Genomic DNA, 17740 nt, shown 5'->3' with positions numbered 1-17740 from the left:
AGTCACGTTTAATTGAAGGAAATAATGTAGGTCACACAAAAATAATTTCTCGTTATAAATAAAAGAAAATAGGTAAAGGTAAAGAATACCTTTAATTAATTAATGTGCACTTTGTAATTCCACTTGTGACCATATGCCTGAGGCTACAGACTATAATTGGTTGATTTTTACAAGAAGTTTAAACTTAAAAAATAGGCATCCTACAGCTTAGCTTCGGCTAGTAAATCATAATAATATAAATATTCGGAGTTTTTCTCTTATTACTCATAGTCTAGATAGAAAAATTTCGAAAGCATATCTTCCTGCGTTGCCATAGCTCACAAACCAGCGTTAATCCGAATTAATTTACCCTTTAATTATTAAATGGCGACTGGATCAAAGTAGGAAAGTAATAAAAATAAAATGCATATTAAATTTTATTGTTTTCGTTGCCGATCACGGGAAAATATAGCCCCTTGTATTTTTCTCCAGAATATGATCTTATATATTTCTCTTATCTGCTTATCTTGACTTATAATTCCTTAAGGTACTGATTATTAAAGTGAATATAGAGGCATATTCTGTAAATTATTTGTTCTGCCATTTAGACCTCCAAAATGCTCAGCCATGCTCGCCCGGGCGGCTAACAATGCGCATTTGTTCTCTTTATGGAAATATTTTTTATTTCTTTTTATTTTTAATTTTTTCTACTGAATTTAAAATCTATGAATTAATATAAGAAATTATTCGTTTTGGATTGTTTTCTGAATTCTTCCACTTTGAAAATAAGCATGATATGGTAAGTGCACACACTCACCCTCCAGCGCTCAAGGGCTTGTTTTCTGAGCGTAGTGGGTCAATTACCCGTCCATTGACCCTTTCGCCATAAGTAGGTAATTGGAATCATTTCGAAACGCTTAAAACAAACTTGTGGTGGAGAAGAAAGTTAAATTCAAACTCTTTGGAGTATGCAAACGGATAATAATAAATATATATTGCTTTGTGGTGACAAAGGAACATATTCTGTAAAAAGAAATTTGAAAATCACAACATTTATTTAACCACAAAAAGTATTATTATCAGATTTCAAAAGAATTTGAAAATACTCTTCATATCGCATTGCCAAAAATCTAGTTTTTGCATTAGTGAAAATACTAACAATACAAATACTCCTTCTAAGGCATAGCCCAAAACTTAGTTATTGCATGAATGAAAAGAGAATAGAAGATAGAGAGGAAATTCAGATCATCATAAAGGTTTGCAGTTTTAAATATTATTCAAGTTATCCAGCAAACAGTTTAAAGAGAACACGGTGAAATACAGTGCTCCAGGAAGTGACAGGGATATATAGTTTTAAATATTTAACTCTTAATGTCCGTTTGAATTGGGTTATGTCAAACCCAATCGCTTTACTTGGGATTTTAATCTTTCTCCGGAAAAAGTGGCAGAAGAAATATACACGCGATAAAGCTTAAAATCGCGATATCCAAGCTGATGTAATCGTATTCTTTCGCGTTAAAAATTTCAATGTCTTTTCCCAGTCTGCGGTGAATTATTGCGGTAATTGAATAATATATTCTCATCTCTACTCGCGGGCAAATGAAGTGTGCATCGACATCTGGAGATGTCTTCATTGAACGAGATACGAATTTCAATCCCACAGGAACCAGAGAGCGTCTCCCACACACCACTCGAGACATTTCCAATGGCAAAATTTTATCAAAGGAGGCTCGCACTAAGTTGAAATGGGTTTTGAGGACACACGAGGCCAGGCTCTTACCTGATGAAATGTCCGTTTCAATAAATTCCTTGCTTTGTGATGGGCAGCGTAGGGAGCGGGATCCCCATGCTCTGGCCTTCCCATGGAGTTTTATCTCAGGGTAACAAGCAGGCCTCCCGTATCCAGACTTCTTGGACCGAGTAGAAGAGTGTGCAGCCACGGCCCATTTACAGTGTTAGCGGAGGACACACGGCTCGTCGCAAAAGACTCTACCTCTAGTGCGACATCCCAACGGCCGGGGAGAAGCTCCCAAAGGTGAAGGTTCTTTGATGCATCGTAATCCGTAAATCTTTCCTCGAGAAAAAAATAATAATATCCAAATCAACTGACAACAAACATTGAACTGTATTATGCCAGGAAAGATACCCAATACATGATCGAAGACAGAATATGATCGGAAGGGGCTTAACCAAGATTGGTAGAGAGTGGGCGATTGCTGATCAATCGTCAATGCTTACATAAAGATCTCAAGCCCCAATTGAATTTTTCCCAACAATTCTTTGCCTCATCATACTCTTTCGCAGTCTAAAAGTCGCAGACGTCTCATATAAATCCAATAAAATATTTCTGTCGACCCACCTTCGAGTTACCTCCAGCGGAATCCGTAGCAGGTGCTCAGATGCTTTTCATGAGATACCTAAGATTCCGGTTATGTCGGACTTTTGTCCTTTTTCAGTCCCCGATGTCACAGTCTATCACGCCAGGGCGGATTCATAACGTAATAATAGCGAGTCACTCCAATTCGCCCCCTCTTAACAATTTAGCAGAATATCCTTTCATCGGCATGACATTTGAAATTCACTTGGCTCATTACGAAATAAAACGAACTTCGTAATGTTCCATACAGTTTATCGATCCGGACGGAGGTTTCAACGTCTAAGCGTCATTATGTTTTTATCCTTGAAATGACGTTTAGACTTTGAAGCCGCCGTCGAAATCAATAAAGGGTGTGGAATGTTACAAAGCTGGTTTTATTTTATGACGGAATTACTCCACTAGGTTGGCTTGTAGGTCTAGCAACGATTTTCTTGGTTCTCCTTGACGACAACATGCACCTGTCAAACATTTTCATCGTCTGTTCGCAGTAGGTAGGTTAAGCATGCACAAAAACCCATCGAGGGGCGAAATTAGGAGAAGACATCAGGAGAAAAAAATCATTGATACCCCTTTCCTTGTTAATTCTTATGCCAAGGATTCTTTCGTGTTAGTCGCGGTTGATAGGTAAGGGAAGCAGCATTGATTTAAATAGCCAGTCATCACGTTCACACTACTAACTTTGGCAAATAAAACCATTATCCAATTTACCCGACAAGCAATTTAAGGATGCAATGATGCGTAGATAAGTCACCAACGAAGGTCAATCATCTCTCTGTAAGTGAAGTCATCACGCCATCATCGTCACGGGTCAATCGACGCTCTTCGGCCCGCGACTTTAGGAATCCAGGAGAGAGTCATCGGGCTAGAATTCCGAAATAGGGACCTTGGATATTTTATTACAGCATAAAATTTGTATTTGCACATTAAGGTAATACGCCTCTATGATTGCTCCTGTTGGCATATAAAATCTGCAGGGAATCTGCAATTAATAATATCAAATTTTCCAGTAGAACGAATAAAAAAATATGATCACTCTTTATTGAACGGATTTCGTATATTGACCAAATATTGATCCCGTGTTGATCGATTGTCAATTCAGAGATTAACACGTTCACTAGCAATGACCTTGAATCCTTAATAATTGATTTCAGGAGCTGAGAAAATAAAATCCAAGTACACATAATGAAAATACTAAAAAAATACAATATCATAGACCATATAATAAAAACCCGTTTTGCCTCTCATCGTCTTTTAGGTATTGTGGTAGGTAGCATTAAGCTAACTTTACGGAAGACTGCACTAGAAGCATAGTATGAAGAAGGATGAAAATAAATGGAGGAGGGTAAAAGAAGAAGTATTAATCAGGCAAGAAAAGAGAGGAAGATGTTCAGGGACATTTCAAGGGAACAAAACAAGCTGATGGAGATAGAAAGTAAACGTTGTTATGGTGTAATGAAGATCATGATATGAATGAAAATTCCAAGTACCAAAGCATGAACAAGGGAGGGGAAAATAAGCAGTTTAGATGGCATGATGGAAAGTAAGAAGTATGTGGAATGCTAAAGGATGGAATAAGATTTGACAAAAGGTAACTTATATCAATGCCTCAAGCACGAATGATATATCTCGTAAGTTTGAACGATTGCTGGAAATATAAACACCAAATTATACAAAATATAATTAAATCGTTCTATTAGTTTTAGAAGTAGCAGTTATAGTAGCGGCAGTTAAAGTACCGGATGCTACATCTTTTTTTATACAAGTTGGGTTCATTATAACTCTAGTAGCGGCAATTCCACAGATTGCAGCCTCTACATTTTGTCGATCTCAAAATTACCTTTGTCGTTCTTCCTTGCTCTAGTCGTACACTCTACAGGACTAAATGTTGTAGCTCCTCATGCAACACGATCGGGAACCACCTTCCCGATTTTTTCAATCAGGGAAACGGGATGCCCGAACGATGTTAATTGAATCCTAGTACCGGTGATGGGTTCGAGGACGATCTATCGAATGTCCACATTCGTCCGGGTTACAAAGCGGATACATTAAGCCAACCAGCAAACTTCACCCGTAGTCCCGACAAAACGGGTTCATAAGTTTTCAGGCGCTAATGTGAAATGCTTCATTCTCTACCTAAGCTGCGTTTTGGGAACGGAAATTTACCGCATGCGAATTCTGTCTGTTCTTGGGTTTGACCGACTGGTCATTACTTACTAAACTGACAGGAATGTGTTTGAAAGGAGAGATAAGTCAATGTTTTAAACATTCTTGAGTTGTACCATCCATTGCAATTGACGCTAAGACAGCAATACAGTGGTTTTCATGAGTCGCGCACAAGTGCGAACGATGTTAGACTATCAGTGTACTCGACTGGACGTGGATACTCCCGAAGACTCTTACCAACAGCCCATAATGCAGAATTGCAGCTGGCTGCCAGTTCTTTCAGGAAGTTTTTCGTCCATAGAATTTGCACAGACAATGAGACTGACCATACACGGAAATACCTTGCAATGTAAGAATATTCTAATGTTCCAAATAGTTTATCAACGAAGACACACCAATGTCTTAATGTAGTTTTTCACCCTGGTTATTGAGCTTTTCACAGATGGATATTAGGCCACTATGCATGCCTGAGCATTTCAAAGATTTTATCCAGAAGAGTGGTTCTATCCTCCCCAAAGTTTACCCTGTTTGCAAGGTCCTTGTCACACCCACATACCTTTAAGTATTTTACTGCATTTTGAAGCAGTTTCCCTATGGGTTCCTTGAAAACTGAGAATCACCAGAAGCAAAAGGTAGACACAGCAGCGAATAAAACAATGAACGAGTCAAGAGCAGGTATCAACAATGACATTGACGATTATAGAACTAATTCAAGAAAATATGGGAAAAATGCATTGCAAGAAATTGTGGCAAGTAGTAAATACTTCTTCCCATAAAACCGGTTGTATTGGTGAAATGCCTTCCATCAGTGGTAGTGAGGGGGATGAAGTCAGCATCCCAGAGCTGAAAATACACAGGGGCTTCTCTGCTCCAAGAACCACCCAAACCTCTCCATGGAAGAAATGATGGATCTTCGTTATGCAAAAAGCAACTCACCTCTTGAGTAAGAGACACCCCTTCATATAGTGCAATATGTGCTAAATGAAGCCTGGTTTTTTTAATATGACCCATAAACGAAACGCCAAAGCTCTGAGCGGCACACCGACCAGTCCCCCAAGCCCAAAAAGGCAATAATGAGCAAATCAATATTGAAAACAATGCTCATTGTCTATTTCAAGAGTAAAGGAGTGGTCAATAAGAAGTTTGTTCCTTAAGGACAGACAGTTAACACTGCCTACTGCGTGGATGTGCTGGAAAGACTCCGAAAAAAGGTCATCAAGACAAGAAAATACATCTCTGCTACCCGGCAACCCCATCATGACAACGCTGCCCCACCCCTCCTGTAGTCCTAATGTCGCCCTAGCGGACTTATTTTTGTTCCCTCGGAATAAGGCAGCCCTGAAAAGAACACTTTTTCGCTCATAGAAGAGATCCAATCAGCCGTAATGAAGACCTTGCGAGAGGTCCCCGAAGACGCCTACCAGGGCTCATAACGGTCATGGCAGAGGCCCCGGAAAAATATGTAGAGGCCCAAGGACAGTACTTTGAAGAAATTTAAGGGCTTGGGCAAATCTTTTCAATAAATTACTCAAAAAATAATTGCTTGATAGATTGACTGATTCAATCCCTGTTCTTTTTTACCGAACATGAGAATTACAATAAAATAATAGTGAATGCATTCCATCAAAGAAATTTTGCACTCATCAATTATTAATTTCATATTACTTAGAATGCATAAAATGTGAGTCCAGTATTCAAGCTTTGCAGCCAATGTTAGCCTTTTATTAATCAAGAAATGTTTTCAATATTGATAAGAATTTTTTATCTGCTTGTTCACTAGAACAAGCTTGACCATTAATAGCATTACTATTCCCATCAATGTACATGACCAGCCTTAAAAGCTCATTCATTCAAGATCCACCCCAGGGTCACCTCCAAATGCTTAATCAAAGCAGCTGAAAAATTCGAAGTACCACTGGAAAAAAACTAGATGTACCATAAAAAAATTTCTCTCATTGTTGTGTAATGGCGGCAATGTTTACAAGATATGTGGTGCCCACAACCATTCAACTTCTCCTAGTACAAAGACATCACTGGTTAATCAATGAAGGAATTTATTCCTATACCATACAAGCACAACAACATGTGACCCAAAATGTTTGATTGAGATATATATTTCTCTATAGTCTCTTAAACACATGGAATGCAGATTATTGCTTTACAGTCATCTGCAGGTTAGTTCTCACTGAAACTAATTAAAAAAAAACTCCAATGAAATTTACAATTCTTTGCCATTTGAAGACTCAAAAATTTGTACATAGAAACCTATGGATACATCAGCACGCAATGCAGTTATAAAAACTATAGTCACCACTGCTTGTGGGATTATACATTTCGAACGGCACATTTGTTTCAAAAGCATAGTTATATCAATAGGCAAACAAACTGCCTAAAATTTAGGTGCATGCCGATAGCAGCTGACTGTCAATCCCAGCTAAAGGCATACACAGACACACAACTGAATCTACACTTCATTCTGAAGTGCAAAGGTCATCATTTCACTAGAAGACAGCAATTTCAAACAGCCCCTCATTCACATTTCAAGTGATATAAAACACTACAAACAATTCTACACAATTCCTTTTTCTTGTTTGTACATAGAAATTACATTAGACGAAATAAAATGGTTAACTACCAATGCCTCCTCAATCTCTGCTTTGCATATTGTACTGCAACAGACATCTGCTGTACTTGGACGTATAAATAAGCAATTTCCAAAATGAAATTGAGATTTACATAGAAAATTCCCAGGTTTTGCATAAATAACCACAAAATACTACATCTAATACCCCAACAATAATTGATCTTAAATCTCTTCAGTGCCAGCAGCTCATTCATTCTCAAATGCATACATTCATACAATAATTACTTCCATGATATGTGCAAGAAGATACCTCATTCTGGGAAAGGAATAAGTTTTCCAAAAATTTTGTGCAACTTTGCAAATGTAATTATGCATTCAATGAAATTAAGCAATCAACATGAATATTACAAAACAGAGGTTGACGAGAAGTAAAAAATTTTAAAGACAAAAGAAATTCAAATAAATTATGACTAATTTTGATTCCAAAACAAAATGAACAAAGGACAAATTATTAAATGTATCATAATCTTATTCTTTGCAGAGCTCTTGAACTAGATCTATTTCAAGACAATAGCTTTCAATGCTATGATATTTAAAAATATATATGTATATATTTTACAATATTCTATATCTTACTATAATAATAATGAAGCATTTGATCACTTGCTGCATTACGCTGTGAAAAATGTGCAACACAAAACCAATTTCATGGTATAAAAGTTTTAAATGGCTAATGAACCACAAAAATTGAATCAGTTGCAAATTCTAGTTCTTTGAACTCGTGTTTGTGAAACCTTCAAGAAATGAGGTCAATTTTCAATTTAACCAATACATTTTTTCAGTCACTTCTTAACTTGATGCAGCCAGTCCCAGCAATTTCTCCACATCAGCTGAAACTTCTAGATTCAGCAAAAAAATTCACCCTTTTTCAGTTGAAACATCATTCTTGTGCACTGGTGTATTTATGGCCATTCTGGCCCAGGTCCATGAAGTACATCAACATAGTTTTCAATAAAGCTTAAACGTTTTCATAAGCAAAATGTTTTCTATGAAATGGCAATGAACTATGTTGTGGCAATCATTTTTCACAGAATTCTTTAAAATTCTTTGATGTTTCCTTCACGCTGAGAAAAGTACGAAACTGGTTAACTTCATGTTTAAGTTAACTACAGTGACACAGAAATTAAATACTCTCTGCAGTAAGCAAAGATACAATCATCCTGATAAATCAAAGGCAAAATACGTTCCTCAATGGCAACCGGTTTCCAAACAAGCCAAACTCTATTGTAAACATTTAAAAACACTAAGTTCTTGGTGTTTAACTATACAATTAATTAAAGTCTCATATATCCACATATGTTTCAGGTGCCTTCAACTATAGCCTCCGATGATATGGTAAATACCAATGAAACTATACAACTTAATTTTTCTTCAATATGCTTAAAAATCAAAAGGGAGTGATTGTAGATATACACATACTCCATTTACTTTTCCTCACATCTCTTTCTGCAGGTCCTCAAGGAATAAGGTAATTTTCACCGAACACAAAATGAACTGCATTCCAAATTTAAATTCACTTGCTGACTGAAACCATTCAGAATATTAATAATGCTTTGACCCAGGATACAAACTGTTCAATAACTTGAGATGCAGGGAAGTTGTGCCATGACTGCAGGAAAAGATCTTCAAAATCAGATGCACTAAACATATTCAACTTCATACTGAGATCTCACTCAAACGTGGTGTTGAACATGTTGAGATCCTCAAAGGTCGTGGTTCCCCCTTGATCAAGCATCTGCAGCATATCTGTTAACTCCTGCTGCTGTCCAGGTGGCCCCCCTGGCCCACCTGCACTCGGGTGTGCACCTCCACCAGCACCGGGTGCACCAGGTGCAGTGTGACCCCCAGGAGCACCACCACTCGACCCTGGCCCTGCATCAGAACTCTGACCGGCCTGCCACTGCCACATCCCTAAGCAAAGAGTGGACACACTACAGGTATCAACTGGCACAAATATCCACTGACAGACTGAAGGTGTTTTTGCATGCAGGCAAAAAGAGAACAGATGACAAGAGGTATTGCTACATGACAAGAGGGCATTACTAAAGAAAAGGCTGAGGTTATACAATCGTATCCTGCAAGAACATTCCTGGACAGCATGTTTTCCTTGTGGGCAGGCCCATCTAGGTACCAACCCATGTAAATATGGTTACCGCATTTTGGATACATCTTTTGTACATTCATAAAAGAGACTGAAAATTCATCCCTGTGCAAGTAGGCAACCCAGAGGCAAAACCAACCATAAAATACATAAAAAAGTTAATTTTTCATAGAGAAGAATCAAAATTACTTTATGAAGTATTTAAGTTAAGAGTTGTGAAAAATTGTTAAAGTATTTCGAAAAAGGCATAATCACGACCATATTGTGCCTTATTTTATTTTTCATGATGTCAGCTCAGTACGCATTTATAGCAATATTTGCTTTTTTGAAAATTCTGATGGCCATTTCTTCAAAATTGCATGAGTACAAGTATTTACTGTTACCAGAGGTAAGACAAGAGCTAGAATATCAAAAATGAAGAAAAATGTTGAAAGGCAATTTTCCACGGGAAAAAGTTATTGTTTTGTTGTTTTTATTTTTAATATGAATACAGGACCCACAGGAAGCTCCATTAATGCTATGAAGTTTCAATTAATACTTCATGCGCCATGCAAAGTGAATTGTATTATGAAATGTTTTTCAGACAACTTACAATACTGAAAATTGTCTATTATTTTGAAAAGTAACATAGTAAAAATTATTTCTATTAAGTTAACATTGCATTTGCCATGCGTTTGTTTTCAAACACATTCACAATGAGACTGAGCACGGGACTTCCAAAATATGACAGAATGGTATTTAGGGCTTGTTTATGATCAGTTACCTCAGTAGTTTCAAGTATTAATCAAACAACAGTCAGAATGAAATTTTTTGCCATCTGTTATAACCAACAAATAATAGAAGGAACAATTTATGACATTAACTTATTATGTCATAAAGTCCCTCTCCTTAATTTGAGCTACCCACATTATAACTGCCTCTTTCCATAGAAGATCAATTCCAGCTTACACTTTGTACTCAATAATGCATTCTGAGTCCTTCAAACAATGCGCTTACAAGAGTCAACTGTACGTGCCCAAGAAATGAAAAAAGCAATGACAATAGAAAGAGGACTTCACCAATCTCTTTGCAATAAAGTCTTAAACATGAAGAGAAGCACCCCAAAATATTAACTATTCCATAATCACTGTAACAAATTGCCAACAAAAGTCCCTTTGAGAAAAGATGACATGATAAATCTAAATGCAAATGAGAAGAGAGAGATCAAGGAAAGGACAATGGACACAAAGGGACCATGGATTCACCAAATGTGCATCACTCCAGGGATGACCTTCTTATTTCAGTCTTCAAAAGAACACAAACCAAAGCTTAACAGCAAAAATATTGAGAACAGGTTTCTTGCTCTTAAACCACAACATTTATAGACATAAAATCTGACTGGCCTACTCACCATAACAAAGAAAATGAAAGAGGGTAGAGAAAGAAACCTTGCACTTCCACATAAAGTAAACTCACAAATGTCATAGGCTATAAAGGATTTTTTAAATAAAAAAATCATGAAGTAGGTTATCTAAAATCAATACTACAAGTGGTAACAGTGATTATGAAAATAAGGAGAATTCTGATAAGAAAAGAAAGATTACTAGGATCCAAATTTTAAGTCACTTTAAAATGTCTTCACTTCAAATTTTATGTCAATTCTGATACTGTTTGGAAATGTTAAGCTACGGAAAGCATCTATCTTCCAGGAACTTATACACTCTTATTATAGAGAATTATGCAAAATCACTCTTTAAGTATATCATTTTTAGAGAAAAATAATTGAAGTGTCATATTTACAACCCAACTCATGTAAACAAAAAGCACTAATGAACACTGACATCACCACCACAACCAAATGAAGACCAAAACTATGATGCTTTCAAATTCAACCTTATCTTTCAGGGACACCTGATTTTAATGCTAATAGATAGTGACAGATTTCACATATTTTCAAAATTAAAAACTGGAAATTTGTTTTCCTTGAGTATGTTTAGATCAATCAGTATTATGGTTCCCAATAATAATTGTTACATCCACCAGCATGCAATGACAAACTATTACTACCATACTACATAAATTAACTTTCAAAGAATCTTTGAATCCCTCATCCACATAATTCTTAATTCTTTCTGGCAAGAGTAATTTTTCATGAGTATTCCAACATAAACATTAAAAGAAAATAGCTATATTTACAGTGTATTAATTTACACATGAACAATGATATGTATTACTGAATAGCTAAATTTAATTAATTACAGCTTGAGATATTTAGCCACACTGCCAAGACATACCTGTGGATGTAGCAGGTGCAGTATTTGCAGGATGGTGGTATGCACTGGCAGCTTGTGTTGGTGTAAGAGGTCCCCCTCGGGCTCCACCACCTCCACCACTCAACTGAGTGTATGTTGGACCACCAGGGGAGCGAGATGGACTCATCTGACTATACTGGTAACCTTCAGTTACAGGCTGAATTTTTAAAAGACAAGATAACAAATAAGTGACAGGAATTTTATCAAATATCTCCAACACCATCAAATGACATTCATATCACCTAACACATAAGGGACATGAACCATTATGAATCTAAAAAGCCAAAGCCATAAATGTGACTTTTGCCATTCAATCAGTCAATATGCATGTTCACTCATAAGAAAACCTTGCTTCATCAAAAATTGCAGGTATTTATTTGGAAATGAAATTCCAAGCTGAAAATTTTATACGTACAGTTAACTCTCAAATATCTGCTAATGAAAGCATGATGAGGATATATGGAAGATAATCGAAATGAGGATATGAGGAAGACAGTTGAAAAACATGTACAACCAAAATACATGAACAATACAGTCGTGACATAAACGGTTTCAATTTGCACAAGTCAAAATTGTTTTTGAAAAATAGTGAGGGTGTTTAGGAAGCATATTAATTCTCTTTTCATTCCTTGTAATTTTTGCTTAGCAGTGAAAACATTTCCATATTCATCTTTCAGTCATTTTTATAAGGCTCGAATTAAAGTACAATGATACAGACCAACCATCAAGTAAATGGCAGAAAGTATTCTTAGAAAGTTAAACCAATCTTGAAGCAAGGGGAAACAAATGATTGACGAAGGACAAATATTGACAAAGGATCACTGATATGGGTTTATATTAATAATTTGATATTGATTTAAATTAGGAAGGGTAGATAGTTAATGACTTATTTTTTGCATAGTAAAACTACAAATTTGCTCGACTTTAGCTAACTGTTTAGAATGGATAATATGGAATTCTCAGGGTTAATAAATATGAGGGAAACAATAATGGGAAAGTACAAAAATGTTTTAATTAGAACATTAAATACAGTTGATAACCTGATTTTGAAGTCAAAATTAAAATCTTTTAAGAAAGCTGAGGTATTTCAAACTTGCTTCTTTTTCAAAATATAATAAAGTTTCAAAGCACTTCTAAAAATACTCTAAATCTCAAAAACTCTTAACTTCCAAAACAACCTAAAAAATGGATAATGCACACAAGGATAATTTATGGTTTACTGCATATACCACTCATACTCATTTGAATCCTAATAGGAATTTTTCATGCTTTAAAAAATGGAAAAATCTAAATTATTAAAAATGTGGTTCAGCAAAAAAGGAAACTAAAATTGCAATACCTACACTGGCATTGCACTATACAGCTAGTTACTACAAATGTTCAGTGTGCATGTATCATTTAATTTGAAAACATTAAATAGCATGCACCCACAAGACCCTAGCAAAATTAAGTGGACATAACAAGTCATCTCAAGATATATTTAAATCAATACAATAAGGAAAACATGATATCTACATTCAATATTGCTCAGGAACAGGTATAAATATGTACCAGGTATGGTACAAATATGCAAATACTATAATAAGAATACCAAAACATCTCAAGAAATTTATGGGTTATGAAATATTTTTCCACTTTGAGAGTTAAAATGTTTTCAGTCAAGGATATTTTAAACAAGTATCGTACTGTTCAATGAAACACTTAACAGCCCCCCCTCAAATTCTCACCTGCCGAAGATGGGGTTGGCTCCAAGCAGCCTGTGCTGGAGTAGGACTGGTTGTTGTCTTTCCAATGCGACTTAGAATTGGTTGAGGAGGAGGTGGACCAGGTGGGGGCTGTGACAGTGGGGGTGGTTGCTGCTGTGGGCCAGGGGATCCATATGCCGCAACTGGTGAGGCTGCTGTTGGGTCATAGCTCCCTCCACCAGCCCCATACACATTCTGAGTACTTCCAGGACGAGCTGATGGTAGTTTATGAATCAAAGAAAATGATTAACATTGAGTCAGACTAAAAAGTCTATCTTTTTACTTTAAAGTCAACTTTAAGAAGTAAATCTTTATTTTAAATCTCATTATGTCCATTTTTCATTTCTATTTTCTTTTGGATCATCATGCCAATTTTTCCACATTGAAGATAATTTTTTTCTGTGAACAGGATGTGCACATTAAACATTTATGCAGAAGAAACAGGTCACTATTATCTAATAAATATTGTTATCTACTCTCTATCAATGTTCCTAAATATTCTAAAAATTATCACGTTCATGCCATTAGCTTAAATATATAAGGTTCCATTGCATAATGATAAAAAGCAGGGAGTGAATTTCCATTATACTTAACTCTAACCACAATATCCTCAATTGAATTCCATAAATAAGTATGGGAAACTTTTATTTGGCTCTTTATGCTACAACAGTATGTCCTTAAATTATGCAAGCCTTCGCTGATGTAAATCTGCACTTATGCAAGTGCCTGATGTCTGAGAAGATGCCATTTTCCTTCAGCAGCTTATGAGCACAAGCAAGTCAAAAATATAATGTGAATATATTTGTTGTTTGCTACAATATGTAGACATGGTAAAAATATAATGGCATACTGGGAATAAAGTTAAAAACAACATGTATGGTTTTTGGAAAGTATTTTGCCTTGAGTCCATGGGTATCATGGGATTCTCAGCAAATGACTTTGATAAAATCACATTGCCAAGATTACTCATGTCCTTGATCTTGAAGAGGAAATATGTAGAAGACATAGACTAGCTTTGATTGTATTAGCCAATGTGCACTGTTTTTTCTCAGACATTGCTGCTGAAAAAGATGGCGCACATGTTATGTGAGTTCAAGTCCTTTCCTTCTATCTCTCTGCCCTTCTCTGTAGACTTCAGTGTAGATGAGACAATCCCTACTTTAGGCCTCAGGTGCCCTTGCAGAACAACGTGACATCAGAAGGGAAAATTTTGCTGGTTTAATGGTTGCTCATAGCCATCAGGCCTGCTACTAGCCACTGTTCTCTAACACCCTCTCACCAATATACTGTGTCTGCTTCATGCAAGCATATTTTTCAGCAGCTTTATTGACAACTTTGTATTTGCTATGCGATCATGATTGCAGGAGCATGCATTTGCAAATAGTACCTAAAATGGATTGGTACAAAATGCTATGGAATTTTACATAAAGTGAAAATCTAAAATTAATCAAGGACATTGAAGAAATAGGAAATCATACTGAAAAACAAAGGTATGTGTGGTGCCAGAATTTTGCATGAGGAATGGGATGAAGAGCATGGCTGCACTTCTTCATCTACATTTACATAATAACTTCTTGGTACTAATATGGATACAGAGCCCTTAGGATGATATCCCCCTTTATCTCACAATTTAATAACGGTTAGCCATGAATATAACAGACAGCCAATGATTTAATTACACAGTATCAATGCAAACCCTCTGTCCTAAAGTCTATGAGCAACTTCACAAAAGATGAACTTCAACTAAACCTCCTGCTTCTTCAGCAGTTGTCACTGATGATGGCTTGACATTGTGCCATTCAAATCCCAATGAATGAAGTAATGTGAATGAGTGATTGCGAAAGGAAGCACTTTAGAGTGAGTGATTCGGTAGGGGCAAATATACTCGTCTTGTAGAGCAGAATTGTGATAGCCCAAAACTATTTTCTGTAAAGTTAAAAATACCATACTGGTAGATACCATACTTTGGCTATATTTTCAGATTGTGAATCTTGAATAGCAATTGATAAAATGCAATTATCAGACATTTTTTTTATTATTTGCACCAGAAAAGCATATTAGTTATTGAATTTTACAGTCAACTTATGCATGTTTTGGCTTATGATCTTTTTGATTTTCAAAGCATGTTGAAATGCATTAATTACACAACTCAGGGATCACCATACACATATTCAATAGTAACTGAAAATGCCCACATGCATTAAGTTAATGAAAATAATTTTAAAAGTCAAAACAACTGTTATGTTCTAACACAAAAAGCTTTGGTGTTCAAGTCATTAACTTACACAAAACAATATATATCTACAAATATTCACATGAGGATATTAATTAAAACAAAATATACATACATTGAATATGAGACCCTATCATTTGGGAATACACATCTCTTCTCTGCAGACTATAATCCAAACCAGGCTGCTGATAGGCAACGGGGTCATTTGGATCTGCAGCTCCGGCATCCTGATGGGGATGTAGCGACCTGCTTATCATCCAAAAAAACTCACATTAAACAACTCCTAAAGAGGAAAGATTATAATGGATACAATACCAGTTACACCAAATCTCATTTATGCCTCAAATTAAGGACTAGAGAATCCAAATATGCATGAAATTTTAGTGAGATTACAAAAAGAATTTGAATTAATAGAATAATATTTCAACAACAGTTGGCAAGAACAGTTTTCCAGAAAATGAGATGCTGACTGGATTTTAATCACTGAATACTGGTGCTGAACAGCTTTGTATTATTATTCAACTAGAAATTACCTATCCATATTATTATTGATATTCTACCTGTTTCATGAAAACTAAAAAGCATACAGCATGAAAAATTCTAGATATAGAAAATGCCTAGGAGCTAATTTTGTCATACAGATTGGCCAAGACAACCATACCACTCTCATTGGGGCTGTTATTAAATAAATGGCCCTCATATTCCATGGCCATGTCCCAATTAATTTCAGAACCTGGCTGTCAAATATGCAGTAGTCAAATATGTATATACACCTCGGCATCTAATAAATTGCAAGTTTTGACTTACCACTCTTGTGATGAGAACAATTTACACATCTTACAATGCTTTCAACTCTCTTAATGAGGTGCTAAAAGGTACTTTCTGCAGTATTACTTACACTATGGGGCAAAATTTTGAACTAAATTTTCCCATGAAAATAATTGAGCACTAGAACTTCTTTCTATGTTATTTTCATAAATATATGCTTATGGAACAACGCCTTTAATTAGAATTTGCAAAATAGCTCACATAGTAGTAAGGATGCATATAATTGGTCACTACACCCATATTAGAAACATGAAATTTACTCACTTGGCTGAAGTGTTGGTGCACACTATATACTCCACATCATCTGTGTATGGATTGAGGAATGCAAATGCAGATGTCCTCAACCAAACCCACTCCCGGTTCTTGGCACGGAATCTGTACATCACCGACATTACTTGCCCCTTAAGTTTCAGAACTGCAAAAAAGAAAATGTATTTTAAATAGACTGCCACAAAAACATTAGAAGTGATATACTATCATTGATAGGTAGAATATGTTGTAGAAAATACTCTGAAAGGAAATTTAAGATGCATCATTTCATTTTCAATACACCTTGAAATGCCGAATAGAACTGCAAACTTTATAAAATGAGAATTATTATGTAAATCTTCATATTTACAATTATGGTGCATTTTTATGTTTTCATTGATGGCAACACCATTTCATAGAGATTTAATTGGCCACCAATTAAAATCAATTGTAAGAAATAATTTTACAGACAAAATATATTTTTCCATTTCCTTATGAGTTAATATAACATGATAACCATTAATAGTTCATTATTATGGACTGAATCCTTAGAAATTTTTCATAAAATCCCATTCATAATTTTCAATACACAGTATTTTTTCACAAAATGAGCTTCTGGAGCCATACTATAAGATGAAATCATGAAAGCAAGTCAGTATCACTGCAAAATTACTTCTCTGGTAGTCAAACAACCATATCCATAACAAAAGGTGAAGTCATAAGAGGAAACAAATTTAAATAGTTAGAAATACATTACCTTGCTCAAAGCTCTCCTTCATGTGTGACTGATCCTCTGGATGAAAGAAATCATAGCATGATTTCCCTAGTAGTTCAGGGGGTGTGTAGCCTAGCAGTCCAATGACTCTCTGGTCCACAAATGTGAACTTTCCCTCCATAGAATGCCGTGATATGAATTCTAAAACAGAAAGATGAAATTATTTTCATATGGACCTATTAAGCATTTTGTTCAGAAATACATTTGTCAAGGTGATTGAATAATATGGTAGAGTGATTTCACAAATTCAAAAATACATACAATCCTTCTTAATTTGTTTTTCACAAATAAAAGTGAATTATAGGATTATTATGGCACTGCCAAGAATGCCAAATTGGTCAAATTATTTCTTACT

At 35.7% G+C, this 17740-nt stretch overlaps 1 protein-coding gene across 5 annotated transcripts in view; it reads right to left on the bottom strand.

The window, feature by feature from the left end:
* Positions 1-6556: 6556 nt before the first annotated feature.
* tgo (Aryl hydrocarbon receptor nuclear translocator homolog tgo) overlaps positions 6557-17740 on the bottom strand; it is a 159563-nt gene continuing 148379 nt past the window's right edge. For 4 of the 5 annotated variants that reach the window (XM_071593113.1, XM_071593109.1, XM_071593108.1 and 1 more), the window contains 6 exons: positions 17368-17526; positions 16626-16776; positions 15649-15782; positions 13283-13515; positions 11538-11712; positions 6557-9074 (listed from right to left, as the gene is read on the bottom strand). In XM_071593113.1, the coding sequence (XP_071449214.1) occupies positions 8833-9074; positions 11538-11712; positions 13283-13515; positions 15649-15782; positions 16626-16776; positions 17368-17526 (1094 nt within the window). In that variant the 3' untranslated portion in view covers positions 6557-8832. The remainder of the gene's footprint in view (positions 9075-11537; positions 11713-13282; positions 13516-15648; positions 15783-16625; positions 16777-17367; positions 17527-17740) is intronic. The other variant, XM_071593107.1, reaches the window with a different exon arrangement.

This window comes from Hetaerina americana, unplaced genomic scaffold (assembly GCF_022747635.1).
Source record: "Hetaerina americana unplaced genomic scaffold, ioHetAmer1.1.p SCAF_1, whole genome shotgun sequence".
Classification (NCBI taxonomy): Eukaryota; Metazoa; Arthropoda; class Insecta; order Odonata; family Calopterygidae; genus Hetaerina; species Hetaerina americana.
This window is presented reverse-complemented; position numbering and strand designations above follow the sequence as displayed.